The sequence below is a fragment of the Athene noctua genome, chromosome 1, assembly GCF_965140245.1.
Source record: "Athene noctua chromosome 1, bAthNoc1.hap1.1, whole genome shotgun sequence".
Classification (NCBI taxonomy): domain Eukaryota; kingdom Metazoa; phylum Chordata; class Aves; order Strigiformes; family Strigidae; genus Athene; species Athene noctua.
The window spans coordinates 120,597,428-120,613,134 of NC_134037.1; the positions used below are offsets into that span (position 1 = coordinate 120,597,428).

At 37.8% G+C, this 15,707-nt stretch overlaps 1 protein-coding gene across 6 annotated transcripts in view; it reads right to left on the minus strand.

Annotated features, from left to right (window-relative positions):
- The window catches only part of USP34 (ubiquitin specific peptidase 34), a 138,781-nt gene that overhangs the window by 117,366 nt on the left and 5,708 nt on the right, over positions 1-15,707 (minus strand). For all 6 annotated transcript variants that reach the window (XM_074910564.1, XM_074910481.1, XM_074910832.1 and 3 more), the window contains exon 2: positions 3,213-3,300. In XM_074910564.1, coding sequence (XP_074766665.1) covers positions 3,213-3,300 — 88 coding nt within the window. The remainder of the gene's footprint in view (positions 1-3,212; positions 3,301-15,707) is intronic.

The following is a 15,707-nucleotide window of genomic DNA, read 5'->3' on the forward strand; positions in this document are numbered from 1 at the left end:
AGTCACAAAGCCCTCCTTAACTCTGTGAACATCCCATTACTTCCAAACACTTACCAAAACTATCAAGTCCCTGTTATTGTTTAGCAGCTGACACTGTGAGTAAAATACACAAAAGCAATCTTAGGAGCAAGGTCACCGTACTACTGAAGCAATGTTCTCCAGTATGTTCCTGAATCTGTTTCCTCGTCTGGCTTTCTCTATTGATATTTACTGCAATAAAGCACCTGACATGCTTGTCAGTTGTTTAAGAACTGATTATTGTTATTTTTAAATCAACAGGGCTGCAAAATAATTTTATTTTTCATAAAACATTTAAGCTTACTTAATTTATCTGCATTTGGATAGAAAACCCATGCACATTGTACCCTTTCCTCACATGGGAAAAAGCAGTATTAAGTATCTTCATTACTTTTTTCACTTTGTAGGCTCTGAGATGATTCCTCTGAATATCTACTGACACACTGTAAACTGAAAAGAACAAGGAGAAAAACTATACACCATCGCTTTATCAATGTCGTCGGAAAAATCAATCATCAAGATACAAAACTCTGTAATATAGCTCTAATTCGGGGAGTGGGTAACTACGTATTGCCAAAGAGATTCTGGGTGCATAAACTGTCCCTGAGATAGACACCCTAGAATCTACTGTCTGGGAATATTTGCTTCTTCCATACAAACAAGTCATCTCCTCACTCTGAAAAAAAAGAAGAGGATGCTCCCCTAAAAGGTTCTAAATGCTGGAGAATGTTGAGAAGAGAGCAACCAATCAGTAAGGGTGCTTCAACGAAAATGAAAATCAAAAGCTACATGCTTGTAACAGCATCTTTGTGATGACTCAGCTCTTTTTCACTCTACTAAATGATATAACTGCTATCTAAACTGGTAGCTGTCTTGCAGTAGAGACCTTCCTCCTGTTAGATGGAAAACAATGGACTCCAGTCCATGACTAGTTGTCAGATATTAAATAATATAAAAATTACACATACTGTTTCTGAAAGAAATTAGCAGGCAAAAGAGAGGGCAAGATGTCATCAGTAAGAAGTGACTAAAAAACTTCTTCTGCAAAACATAGCATTTAATCTAGAAACTGGGCTTAATGAACTATCATTTGTAAAAAAAGAGATAACTCAGAACTATGACAAGTAGAGGGTGCTGCCTCTCTTGATGGAATACAAATACATCCTTGAGCTACAGCTCTTAAAGCCTATACATTCTGAATACAGATACTTTTTTTAAGTAGGTTAGACAGAAAGGTAACATTTAGTATTCCCTAATTCCAGCACAAGATACAGTGATGGAAGCATCTAAAACCTTTTGTGCCATCTATGCAGGAAGAAAAATCCTTTTCATATTGTGGAAGTGGAGCGTGCCTTTACCCGTTTGAAAAATAAATTCTTGTGATTTACTTGTAAATGTATTTTCATATTAACAAATGACAAGGAATTACAGGCAAAACCAAGCACATCCTCAAGCATTTATCCTTGGGGAAAACGATGTACAATAGGTTCATCATTTATGCCTACAAATTACTACCCCACTTGGCTGGAACAAATTATTCTCAATAATAATGAAAATAAAGTTTGGTGAATACTTCTCATATCTGTATTTGAATGCCAACCGATACTGGAGAATTCTCTATTGAGCAAAGGCACATTTTGTTTCAAGACAGAGGTATGTACAAAAACCTCAAAATCTTCATGTATCTGACTGTGTTCACAGGAAAAAAAGCGCTGCCAAAACTTAAGAGATCTATGAAAAAATGCATATGCTATAAATATGACTTCTTTGAACATGATTTCCAGAAGAAAACAGCAATGGAAACACTACATGTAGATGGAAGAAAAAGGTATTCTTCAGGCTGTGTTGCCAAATGACCTTCTGAAGGAAAGCAGAGATTCTACCTACAGGTAACAAAAAAAAGCAGCTCTTAAGGAAGGCCTCAAGCAAGAAACAAGCAGAACTCTCAAAAGCCCATCTGGCAGAGTAGAAACAGGACATGAAAGTAAAATGTGAAGTAAAACTTCCTACAACATCTTTGTTCAACTCTGCTTTGAACAGGTTAAGGACTGTTTCCCATAGTCTTTTATAGTATAAAACCATACATATGAAAGGTAAAAATAAACTAGAAGAAAATAAAGAGTTAAATGTTATTCAGTCTTTACTTTTTCTTTGGGTTGGATTTGTGATGCTATAGATGTTGATCAGAACAAAACTCTAAACAGATGATGACCTGGAAAACGACTAGGTTGCAATTGTTCTCAGACAAACCTGGCACCTAGGACCTGTCAAGAAATGACAGGATTCTGGTTTCTGTTGATGCTGTTTATTTAAAATTCCATCTCTGTGTCTAATAGCATATTGCAGGAGATAATACTTTGCTTTGAGTGAGTTTGACTTCTTCAGGCAGAATGAGGAAGAAGAAGATTCTGCTTCTGCAGGTATCCAAAATGTTACATCCCTTTTTTTGTCTTATGGAGTCTTCTAAATACCAGAATAATCTTTTTTTCCAGTTTATTCTCTACACTTTTCCCATTATTCCTTACAATTTACTTTGGTCTTGTGACCACTGCTGAAGACTGAATTCCAAACATCCCTACTGTAGATTCTCTCTAAAAAATATCATCCATACAATTCCTTGTGCTGGAAAAAAATAAGCAGCTGTGAGGTAAGCAGAATAGCTGATATAACCACTTCAAAAAAAACCAACAGTAATTTAAATAAATTAAAAGGACCAATGTAGCTGACTTAAGACAAACATGTACAAAGGATTTTCTTTATCAGTATTAGTAGCTATGGGTTGCAATCATTCATCATCTTGACTCGGAGTATTAAGATGCTGAGAAAAATTTCACATGACGGTACCATTCAGAGTGATCTTTTCTTAAATTCTTCTTACCCTACCCTAACTCCACAGCAGGTGGTCAGAAAATTTCATGTTAACGCAGCAACACACGTTATTTATCAGTGCAATATAGCTATTTATTGCTACACAATTATTACAGCATCCAGAATGCCAATCAGATACAAAATTTGCTTTGCTTAAAATGCACTGGGTAATATGTTTATTTTGTAAGTAGTAAAATGTCCTTTACTCTCCAAGTATCACTTCGCTACACTTTAATAACTTGACCATTCTAGTTTACTGTATTTTTTAAGAAGGGAAACCTACTGTTGAGATGCAGTATCAACACTCAAACTCAATCCAAAATTACCTTTGTGTCCAGGAATTGATGTAAGCAAATATCTTGAGGGCATGTTCCTTTCTGAGCTGCAACCCATCAGCACCTTCAATGTCTGATACTAAAGAAAACAAAAAAACATTTTGTAAATATATTTTCACATTGGGAGACTGAAGTCCTCAACCAAATCTATGCATTTTTTGTTTCAGGAACAGGTAAGGTAAAGCTTAGATGCAACTAACTTGAAAACGGAGACTGCATAGTATTCTTGAATGCTGCTGTGAAAATTAGTGATTGAGAACAAACCCTTTTTTCTAACCCTCTTCTTACGAAATACTCTTCATAAGCATCACTGGGAAGTACCAATTGATGTTCATTTTCAAACAGGGACCTTCTTCAACAATTTTACTCACTAACTAAGCACTCCTCCCCCCCAGTTTTAAGAGTCTGGGATCTTTTAATCTTCTGAGCGATCGTAAGGGCTTTTGAGTCATCTTTTGAGATGACCGTAAGAGCCTGACTTCCTTTTCCTCATCATATAAAACATCACCAAAAAAAAAAAAACCAAAACCCACCACCACAAAACTATCAAGATAAGAACAATGTGCAGTGTATGCATGAAGTTATTTCAGACTAGCTAAGATGATGATTATTACTATAGACGCATCTATACTGACTTTTAGCCATAATGAATCACTAACTGGCAAAATGATAAATGCTTACCACATTACAACCAGAAAACAGAATAATTATGTACTCAATTCAAAACCCAAATATTTCAATGTGGTATTATCAAATGTCCCACTTTCATTTAAAAAATACTCATACAATCTAATAAGCCACATCTTCACTTCCGCATCAACTGATTATATATTAGGGTACTGGATTCTGTCTACTGGCCACATACCTTTCCCCAGCTCTATCAACACACAATTCTCATTTCCTCCCTGTCCTAAACTTTCATCCACTTCTACAGTTATCTAACTGCTACACAAATTGAGAATGTCAGCATTCACTTTAAGGTGACCATTTCCTTTATAACAAAAATAAGTATTCATTTCCACATTTCATATGAAATTTCAAGTATTACACGCTCACAAATCTACTTCACAAGCAAGCTTTGCACGAAAGGCTCTACTTCACAAGCAAGCTTCTTAGCATCTCTACCTCAGCCTCTTGTCCAAGCTCAGCCTTGCAAGGTCCTACATGATCTATCAACACAGGTTTCCAAAAACTAAAGCAAATCAAAGTCTGCTGGCACAGATCAGTAACTAAATTTCAGAAGACCACTTCAGAGAATAATCACACAAAATACCTATGACTTCTCTGAAATAAGAACATTGCATATGCATACAGATTTTCATAGATATGCACACAAAAATACACAATAAGCAGTTTCTCAATAGGATACCATTAAACTTTAAAAATCACTTTTCGGTCTCACTCCTAGGAGGCTTTAAAGATCCCTAGGAAACACTGGGCAAAGTACAAAACTGACAAGCAGATTGAAAGACGAGCATCACTTGATACTACTTTTTTTATTTTAAACACCACAAATTACCATGACACTTGATTCTCAAGCCAAAGCACAGCACTGAAGAACCCAACAACTCAGTCAAACAATTTAGGTCAGGCTTACCACAAAAGACAGATCCTTAACTATATATGTTTGTGAAAAAGACTTGCCCAGCATAAAAGGTTCATAAAACCTTCATTTTCCAAATTTTGTGAGCATTGAGGAATTCCTTCATACACCACACAAAACCTGTTGACAATAATGTAGTAGCAACAAACCTAATTCTAACTTGTAGGACCTTACATAAACATTTATACAACTTCCTTCATCCCCACATCACCCTACTTAAAAAACACTCTAACAAGTAGGACAGTAACTCCTAACTTCCAGACCAGATTTTTTACTGCAATAGTTTGAAACACTCCCAAATTTCCCTCTGAGATTAAAGAAAAACTGAAAAACTGGAAGTCAAGTAAAACGGTCCTTTAAAAGCTACAATTGCCACGTAAAGGGCACAGAATGTAGAAGTTACAGAAATACTGAAGCTTATGCCCCAGGTCAAAAAAAAAAAAAAAAAGGTAGGTATATGCACTAGCTGGAGAGACCTGTTATTTTCCTGCTTGTGCATTCTACATGGTGCACACAGTCCAACTTCAACTGGTCTTATTTACTAATAATTGCTAATTAATATAGTGGCTACATACACTTATTTGCCTTCTGTTTTCGGTACTTAGAAATAGTATTGTTCTTGTTCCTGAAAACACTCAGGAAGCTCCAGACAGGAGCAGCCACACAGAGGCTGCCGTTTTCCACTGAGTTGATAAAAGTCTGTGCCACTACCAAAAGGGGTAGCAACACATCTGGCAGGGCAGGGCTTCTCCTACTGGACAGACCTTAGTTGAAGCTCTCTTTTGCTCCTTAGCAAACAATATTTTTCAGCTCAGCTAATTTATGTCCTTACAACCAAAATTTAAATTCTAGGCTTTTGAGTTCCTCTCTTACTCTGTGTATCTACTTCACAGATACTCTTGATTTCGAGCACCTCTCTTTAGAGACACATGAAATTTGAAGTAACAGCAATAATCAGTTACGAAGCCTTTCTAATATTTTTTGAATTGAAAAAAGTACAGACAGAAAGACAGTAAGAATAACCGCACTCATCACCATTCCTGCACATCTGTTGAGTTCAGTCAAGTCTGTAAGGCCTCCTTTGCTGCACGGCATTTCACTTCCAACTGACCATGTCTGCCTCTCTCTTCTTTCAAACTAGTTTTCTTCTACCTCGAATAGGCCAGTAGTTATAACAGACTCATTCACTTGTAAATAAAGGACATCCTTTTATTCCCTCCCATATTCAAGCATCCTGCATGCCTCGGATCCTCCTTAATCTGCTGTCTCGCTAGTCTCTCACACTTCCAGTGTTTCAAACCCTGCAGTAACAGTTACGTCAAACTTTTTCAAGAACTCTTCCTGTGACAAGCCTCCTTCTTGCAAATTGATTTGGTGGGTAAGACTTTCCCCTACTTGCATACGCAAGGCAGCGATTCCCACCAGACACGCTACAGCATACTTGTGTGCTCTGAGAGTATCTGAAGCACGTCAAAGTGGCAGCTTGTGTGCTCTCGTCAATAAGAATTGATAATATGTGCTCCAGAGCTTTACAGCCAGCCATTCCATTCAATCTATGAGTGTCTCTCTCAGCGGTGGCACTCCAATCCTAGGCCTATACTCCTCCAGCCCCTGTCTCCAGTGGCTGCTTCTTTCTCCAGGTGCTCACAAGCTAGCAATGTCAGAGATGCCTAATGTACTCCTGAGCTCTCTGGGCTCAACTTCATTCTCCTTCCTCAAATTTGCTCTAGTAATTTTTTTTTTCTTCAGGTAAAGCCTCTTAGACCTTCTCACCCTTCAGTCCTTTCTCTTCTCTCTTACTTTCCATACACACAAACACCTTTGCTCTGCACTAGATCCAATTTCAAAATCAACATAACCCAGTTCAAGTCCACACTACTAACAGCATCCGTGGCCATGCATTTCAACAACCACTAGTGCTCCTGCAGGAACTCAGAGCCAGACTGAGAACCGAGAAAATGCAACTTAACCTATCTAACCAAAAACTATCCACATTTTTGTTGGCTTTGTAAGCCACTGAATACTCAGGTTGGCAGCTATGTAAGCAGGGGGGCTGGGAAGGAAAGTGTGAGGCTGAGAGAAGTAAACACCTTTAGTGACTGCAGATGTAAAATTGCCCCACCCTGTCTGGAGTAACTTCACCCTAATACTGCTCACCTATAGGCAAAGAAACTTAAGATACGGTTACTATTAGAGTATGGAAAAACCGTAACATTGAAGGCTTTAAACAGATCCATCCATGAAAGGACCAACCAGCAGAAAGAAAGACTGGTGCGTGGGTAAATTCCAGCTAAACATAGTCTACAAATGTAATATAGGAAAGGGGGTCTTTCAGCATACTTTCAGCGTCTCATTTTACTGAATCTTTACAAGACAAGTTTAGAGCTCTTTTTGTCACAGTAACACCATGTAAGAGGTGAGCTATTTAAGAAACCCAAAGTAATAATGAGTTGCTTAATTTTTTTAACATTCTCTAGCATATAAGTGTTTAGATGTTATTTTAATTAAAAAAAAAAAATCAGACATACTGAAAAGGTAATTGTTGGTTCAAGTAGCTGATGAGAAGCGAAAATACACAATGATGAAAGTAAAAATATATAACATTTCAGAAAAAAGAAAATTTCCTTGCTGTTTCCACTGTCTCCCATTTTACTTGGCTAGCTTTAAATGAAAACTTGGATGATTTACCTAATCTTCCACAAAAGAGTGATTTGCTAAATGTGTATTATAGTACTAGAAACAACACAATACCCCAAGCTAAGAAAAAAATACTATTAATAAAGCTACTAAACCAAGAAAATTACAGAAGATGAGAAAAATATAAACCAACTGCATAGAAGGGGGCAATGTAATTTCAGCTGTGAACAAATGAAGCTCAGATCATAAGTGCATTTTTAGCAAGAACTTCAGAGCTAGAGGAACAGACTGTAATTAGACCTCAAGGACAACTATCATGCTAGACTTGTGGGGAATATCTTATATCCAAAGGTCACTTATCACACTAAGTGCAAAATCAAATGGCAAGTAAAATAATAATTTTTAAACATATACTTTCTCTACTTTCAGAAACATAATACAGCAGAGACAATAGAAAACTCTGTAACATATAAGCCCATAATTTCTACACATTTAAAACTGTATCGAGGTACAGTTGCATACAGATTTTGCTCCCTTCCCCTCCTCCCCCAAGTCTCATCTACTATCAGCTTCTCATGGGAAAGACTAGATCCCTTTCAAAACAGACATTATTCTCAGAAATTGTTCCCTGATACAGACTAAATAGAGGAAACAAGAGCCATACACTAAATGAAACAGTATCAGGGATAATAATACTAATCTTGAAAGAAATATATACATAATCATCTGTAAAAGTACCATTGTTCACAGAGAACTAGCACATTAATTTTGTTATGTATTGAGATGTTTTCTGTTATTTGTAGGGGGTCTTTTTGTTTATGATCAATAGGAAGTAAAAACATAGCCACAGAGTTCAATGCCTCCATTCCCTTTCTGTTTACACCTATTAGAATTACTCCTTTTTTATTATAAACAATTCATGATTGATTGTTAGATTGATTCAGAGTTCTTCCAGACCTTTACAAAGCCATCTTTGACAAGTATCTAAAAGGACAGTCGGTGTCAACTTGAAGTTCAATGGCAGTAGTTTAACTGTCCGAGCTTCCCTACATTTCAGCAAGGAACAAGTCTTCTTTCTACTCCTCAATCTCCATAAAGCAAAAGTGCCCCAGAATATTGACTAGATACACATAACCAGAGTGCTGAAACACTATGTAGAATGTACTATCAAATTAAAAAAAAAAAACACAAATAAATTCTGCAGTATTAGAAATGCTGGTCAAATGCCAGGTTAATGTAGGAAAAAAATCAGATCTGTAACCCAAAATACTGGGTCGTGTGAGTGGAAACACTGAAGTTACTCAAATGAGTAAGGAAAAAGCAGTTACAAGTGGTCTCCAAGCTATCCCCACAGTCAGTCTGCTGGTTATTCCGCACCTGCATAATTCCTCATAGCCACCATGAGATCGGAAGGGCCCAAAGAGCTTTAACTCAGTATTCCAATGAACTGTTACACAGCTAGGAGTAGCACAAGCCTCGCTATGTTCGTCAGCTAGACAGCACTTTAAAGATACAACTTCACCACAACCGGGCAAATCAGCTGATCTTAGGTAATTGCTACCTTTATGCATCTCCCCATTTCCCTGCAAACACCATCAAGTTCTCTCTCTCTGAATCTCTACATTTCCCATCTTATCTCCCTCATCTTCTCTAGCAAACACCTATTTTCCTTTTACTATAATATGCTAATGTAGCCTGGAGCAAAACAGCAGAAACTGACTCTAAAAAGCAGTATAAAATTTAAAAATTGTCATCTTTCAAGAGTGACATCATCCTAAAATTTTCAGTGTGCTAGGTCATGATTGCTTTGGGTTAAAATGGCCCCTTTAGAATGGCCATAGACATCTAGCTAAGACCACAATTGTCCTTATTAAGAGCATCTTATGACTTTCACCTTCCTGAAGGGAACATGCCACAGCAACAGCTTCCAAGGAGAACAGTTTCACATGAAATTATTTTAAATGTGGTCAAGTCTCAATTATCAGCTGATAATTTACCCAGAACACTGAAGTTGGTTCTACCCAGAACTACCCAGTTGAATTATAATCTAAATAAACTCAAAGATATACCATCTCATACACAAAACACAACTGTGCTGCTTCATCACCCAGTTCAGGTCCAGAATCAGCACTGCAACTTTCAGGCAAAGCAAAGCCTATATTACTATGCCACAAACTCCCACACTTCCCACAGAACTAGGCACAGTTCAAAGTTCACAAATATTCAAGCCATGCAGTACTATCTAGCAATAGACATTTGATCTGGACGAGATGGGAATGGGAAATACACAATTCAGGTTGGATTACGCCAACAACGGGAGAACAAGCAGTATCACATCAAGCAGGGAGTGGTGTCGATACAGAGAAGTAGAAGACTAGCATCAAACATTTAAGGAGCAGAATGAGCTTGTATTAAATACTGTGTCATGTGGGTATGGCTTTTTTCATCAAACACTGGTAAGAAACGGTATAAAATGAGCTTGTGGATTATCTGTCTGTGAATGGAACAAAATGGGCCAAACTACATATTGTTGTGGCTTTGATGGCCCTAGAAGACCCATCAGGAGTCTCAGCATTGTCCTTTTCAATCACCCGGCTTCTGAAAGGGGTCACTGACCCCAGCCTTGTACAGCAGGAAAACACAAATCCTGCTGAAGACCGGTGTAATGCCCAGGCTGTTGCATTTCCATAGAAGCCTGAGTGAGGGGAGCAGCAGCCTGGAGGTACAGCATGGGTGAGCCTGGGTCCAGCAGGGTTTAATCAGCTCTGACTCCATGTTAGTCATGTCATATGGAAGGCATCTATGAAAAAATCTACCGTATCTTCACACTGTGACTCCTAATGCTTCTGTTATCTTGGGATTTTCAGCAGCAAAGATATTGCAACCCTCCCTCTCCAGGGAAAGGCAAGTTACATATTACTAAGGAAAAAACCCATAAAGCAATTTCAAAGCATTTGTGCCACTCACTGGAGTTAAAAAAAAAAAAAAGTAGTAGTCTTATTTCAGAATCTTATTTTACCTCAGTACTGTAAATTGTCTTTGCCTCCAAGATAAGATATTACAATTCTGGGAAGAGTGCATTTTCATTTTTAATATGAAGTTGTTATAGTTTCTCTTTTAATAAAAAAACATTCAGCTCAATTTAAGTAGCATTTCTATACAATCAAGTCTGCTTGACATCAGCAAGACATATGCTAGATGCAGAGTCAGGCTGCCCATCATAATATTTTGACAATGGCCATTGCAAGTTTCTTAAGGAATCCATTCAGGATTGGACAAGCACTGGATAAACCCAGAATTTCCTAGGATATCACTACTTACCCCAAGGTAAATTTCAAAAGCTAGGGCTGACACTGTCAGTGCTGAAACTACTGCTCTGCTAAAGGATTGCTAACCTTTAGTTTAAAATAGATTACTTGCATTCTTTCCTTTTAATAAGACTTTGAAAATAATCTATCGCTACTTGAATGACTCTGGGTTTGAATGATTTTTCTTTAAATACTCCAGCTCTGACCTTTTTTAAAATACTACTTTAAGGTGAAAACATAGAACTCAAAGTTTATAAAATAAGTAGAACAAAAATTTAATTGCATGAACAAGGTTCCAAAAGCTAAAGAGGTTTCCTATTAGTCTTAATTAAAAGTAGCAAGGAATGCATAAATTAAAACAGGTACCTCAGGAAGCATTCCATTTTCAAGAGAGAACTTTACAAATGAGTTCAGCTTTACTACTTGGCACACTATGAATCAGTTACAGAAAACAACAACAGCTTTTCCCCCACAACCAGAAAGAAATGGCCCACGACTGAGCCACCACAGCCAGGAAGAAGCAACAGATTACCAGCAGATTTATAACAAAAGCACTGTGCTCCGGGTTTTAGGGACAAAATCTGTGAGAGGCAAACATGATTAATTTATTTCTTACAAAGTATATTTGGGCCTGCTTGGATGAGAGAGAGAGAGAGAGAGAGAGAGAGAGGCAGGCAGGCAACGGGTCATTATACTAAATAGAGCATCAGGCAGTTTGTTGAAAGCCCAAGAAGAGCTTGCTGACCATTTGAACTCCAAGGCATTGTTTGTTTTCATCAGACACAAGCAACCCTCATTCAAAGAGGAGAATAAAATATTGAGAAAATTGAGAAAGGATAAGCAGAAAAAAAAAAAATAGTTCAACCATAAGTAAACTAGTAATAGTGTATTCCTAACCATGAAGTCAGAGACTGGCCAGTGCAGCAAAGAATTTACTGCACTGATCATTCTTAAACCAAGCAAAAGAACTTAACTTCTATCAAGCTTTTGAGCTCACACTCCCCAGTGCTATCCTATACTAGTTCCAAGCAAAAGAAGAAAAACTGAAGTTGTTCAGACTTGTATCAGCTGATGGCTGCTAGCCTAGAATGTAATTCCACCATACAGCTCCTGTGTGAAATAACAGGGGACTGCAAAAGGGTGGCATATTTTCACAGACAGACCATTTCCCCAATGCACCAGTACATCCTGATATTCCAGCCCTTCAACAGCTTTTCTGGAGTTGTCATCCCTTGCAAACATGCCATTGTCCATTTCCAGCACTGTTCATACCTTCTCCAAGCAGAGAGAGTACAGAAGTGAAAGCACTGTCAGATTTGTTGATGCCCAGAGTTTAGAATGAAAATGGATGGCCAGTCCACTGGCAGAAGACTACTCTGAACAACAGTAGTTTTTCAGTTCACACACAATTAAAAATAATTTCACTAGTGGTGAAAACAAAGGGGTTTGTGTTGTAACCTAAACTATGAAGAATTTAATAGTTGCGTGTCACAGATTAACAAAGAGGCAACGGACCACTTTCTGAAAGAGAAATTCAGCTCTCAAAAATTATCAAATCCCCCCCCCCCCCCATATTAGTTGAAAAGCACAATAGAGAGATAAAGACAGTGAGTGTTGCACAACAGAGCATAAAGCACACACAAATACCATACAGTTTATGCACTTCTTGTATCCACGATTTCTTACAGAGGAACACCTAAGAGACCAACAGACTACCTTCTCAAGAAAATCCACTTGCAGCTTAAAAAGCAGGGCTTCTACTCTTCTAAGTGTAGAGAAATACTTCACATTTTGAGCACACTAGTTTTGCACAAAATAAGAAATTAGAATTGATGCACTTCAATAGCTGGAATTAAAAAAAAAAAAAACAAACACCCAATTTTTTCAAAGCTTGCAGAAAGCTCTAGTGCTTCAGTGATACTTCATGTATCTGCCAAAAAAACAATTACAAGAAGTCATCCTTGTCTGCTTCTTAGCACAGCAGGCATGGAAGTAGCACATTCTCAGCTATTAAGGAATCTATACAACACTCAGGAGCAGTGTATACAGTAAGCCTTTAGGCTAACATACTTCAGACCACAGTGCCCTATTTTACTTTAGTTTTCATCCTAAGTTTTTCCCTGTTTCTGGATACAGTCACATAGATTAAAAACTCTCAAGTGGAAGGCTATTAATAAAATGGTACAATGAATTGGAGGCTTCTTCAGACTGGTGTGAAAAGAGGAAAAAAACCTCTGCCAATCACTTCCTAGATGGGAACCAATGATCTGCATGGATACTCATCTAGGAATGGTGCCTCAATTGTCATGTGTTTTTGAAGTCTTACTTACAGACCTTCTACAAATTAGCTAAACGAAGGTCAACATCCAAAAGCGCATTTTCCACAAGGACTTTTTCTGATGAGTTTCCATTTCTTCAACTACCAGTTGTTCTAGTACTAAACTCCCAGCGTTCTACATCTATGCATACAGCTGTAATACCTTTGCACCAGATTTCCTCAAGAAGTTCACCTTTCACCACAGATGCCAGACTTGGAAAATCCCAAAAGTAAAACTTGGTAAAACTACAAATAAACTGGGCATTTTTACCACTTGGTTCAGAAATCCTTATGGTTGTATGTCCATGTTTAGCATTCAGATTGCAGATCAATTTCCATAGAAGGAAAGGAAGAAAGTGAAAAAAAGAGCTTCTCACCTCTTCACAGTTTAGATTCTAGAAACTGCCAATTTGCTATAAAAAATGAAAAAAAAATTAATTACCTCAGCATATGCTTAAACAACAGAAATTAAGTGGCCACAACTAAGTTTAATTGCAGTGTGCTTTTAGTATAAGCAGCATTGAATAATCATCACAACCACATGCTCCCCAAGACGGGAAGATTCTTTTTCACATTGTCCCAGCATCCTCACAACTATAAATGCATGGCTTAGCCTGCAAAAATCCTTACTCCGTTTTACCAGGTCAGGCAGCTAATAACAGATGAGGTACATTAAAAAAAGGAATCTTAAAAAAAAAAAAAAAAAAATTCATAAAAGCCATTCTGAGAATCTTTCTCTCCCTCACTAAGAAACTCTCTTCTGTACAGTGGGAAACCTAATAGGACTTGTAGGAAGCACCAAGACACTAATGTAGCACTGCCATCATCCATAGGCAACTTCTGTCTGCAGTATTTCTCATCTTTTCTGATTCAGACCTGAACAGTCATCAAGAGAATACTGGAAAGGAAAAAAAAACAAGCCACCTCTATTATCAAAGCCTGTTAAAGGAAACAGTAATATGAAGATACAGAACTATACATACAGTAACACTGAAGAATTATACAGGGTAGAGGACAGAGGGAAAAGCAGAAAGAGCATATGGGTAAGCAGAATGTAAACTAAGAAATGGAAAAAAATCATGAGCACAGAAAAAGAACAACTTCAAAAGCTAACAGAAGAGTTACAAGAAAGATGAGGTACGGGATAGAGTATGAATATTATCAAGTATTTAAACTAAATACTCAAAGAAGAAATAGAAGAAATAAAAGGATCTAAGTACTAAACACTGCTTTCCCCTTTCAATCTCTGAAATGCCAAGTCACAGACTGCTCCTTGCTTGTCCACAGAACATGATTCCTGGAAACAAGATCAACTTTTCTGGCTCAATGTTACTTCAACACAGGAAGACAGAAGCAAACTGCAGTGACCCGGAGAAATCAAAGTAGCAAGGAATTAAAAGCCACAAAGTGAAAAGACAGTGTTAACATGGAAGAAATGTATTTCACTGTTTAACATGGAAGAAAAATAAGCAAAAAGGAATTTGACACACTAAAAGAAAGGGCGAGTCTCATAATCCCCTCTGAACCCATGCAAGTCCCTCTGTGGCAGACAAAACTGTTGGTCCTCCAAAAGCCAAGGCAGCACCTCAGAGGCAGGCAGAGGGAAGCAGGGCCAGCGTCTGCTCTCCAAGGTACTGCCCCTTCCCAGCCCGTGAATCCTCTTCCCGACCATGCCCCAGACGCTCCTCAGCACCCGAGCATCTAAGAACAGTTTTACCAGCTCGTCTCACCCAAGAAGTGACATGACAACATCCAGGAGAACCTCAAACACACAATCTTGGACATGTCTGACTAACTGCTTGGGAATTCCATAACCTGAAAACTATCCGTACAGAGGAAAAGCCATACAGCACTAAAAGGTATGACAAAAAACCTAACAGGAAGTTTTCCTGCACAGGGAATGAGATGACTGCAAGTTCTACACTAGTCAAGTATCTTTTCAAAAAAACCAAATAAAGTTAGGGATGTTTTTTCTTTCCTTCTTGAAGCTCATTGAAATTATTCATGTAACAGATCAGGAATATAACTGTAGGGTCTGTGCAGGCCGAGAGCATCTACAGCATAAAAATCTGATAATCTCTCCTATAAATAAAGGAATCATTTCCTTAATATTACATGTGGTAAGAAATGTAAAGATGTTCGCTTCCATGGCTTTCTCCTCTTCAAGGATATTGTAACAAGTACTTATCCAACAGGAGAGTTCCCCCTATCCAAAGAGAAAGATCTCAGTAAATACACATCATTGGTCCACAATTCACAACAAAACTCAGTAGACTGAGATTTATGTAACTAATCTTCAGCATTAGCCATCAAGCAGCTTGAGCAGTGAGAAAGGACCAGTCTTCAGCAGCATGAACAAGAGGAGTTGCAGGATGAAACTGGTTTTTGATGACATCAAATAACATGAACCAAAATCACTGTACAGAACAAAAGCTAAAGTTTCTTTCTAAAAATAGAAGCCTTTTAGCTGTTAAAGCCATTTGAGTTTTTCCTTCAACTGCTTTACAATTACAAACAACAAGTTAAAACAACTTTATCTTAGCGTCACCTTCCCTTTTGCTTTAGAAAGTTCACAACTAGAAAGGATAAAATTTCCTCCTTCCATGTTTTTTTTCCTCTGG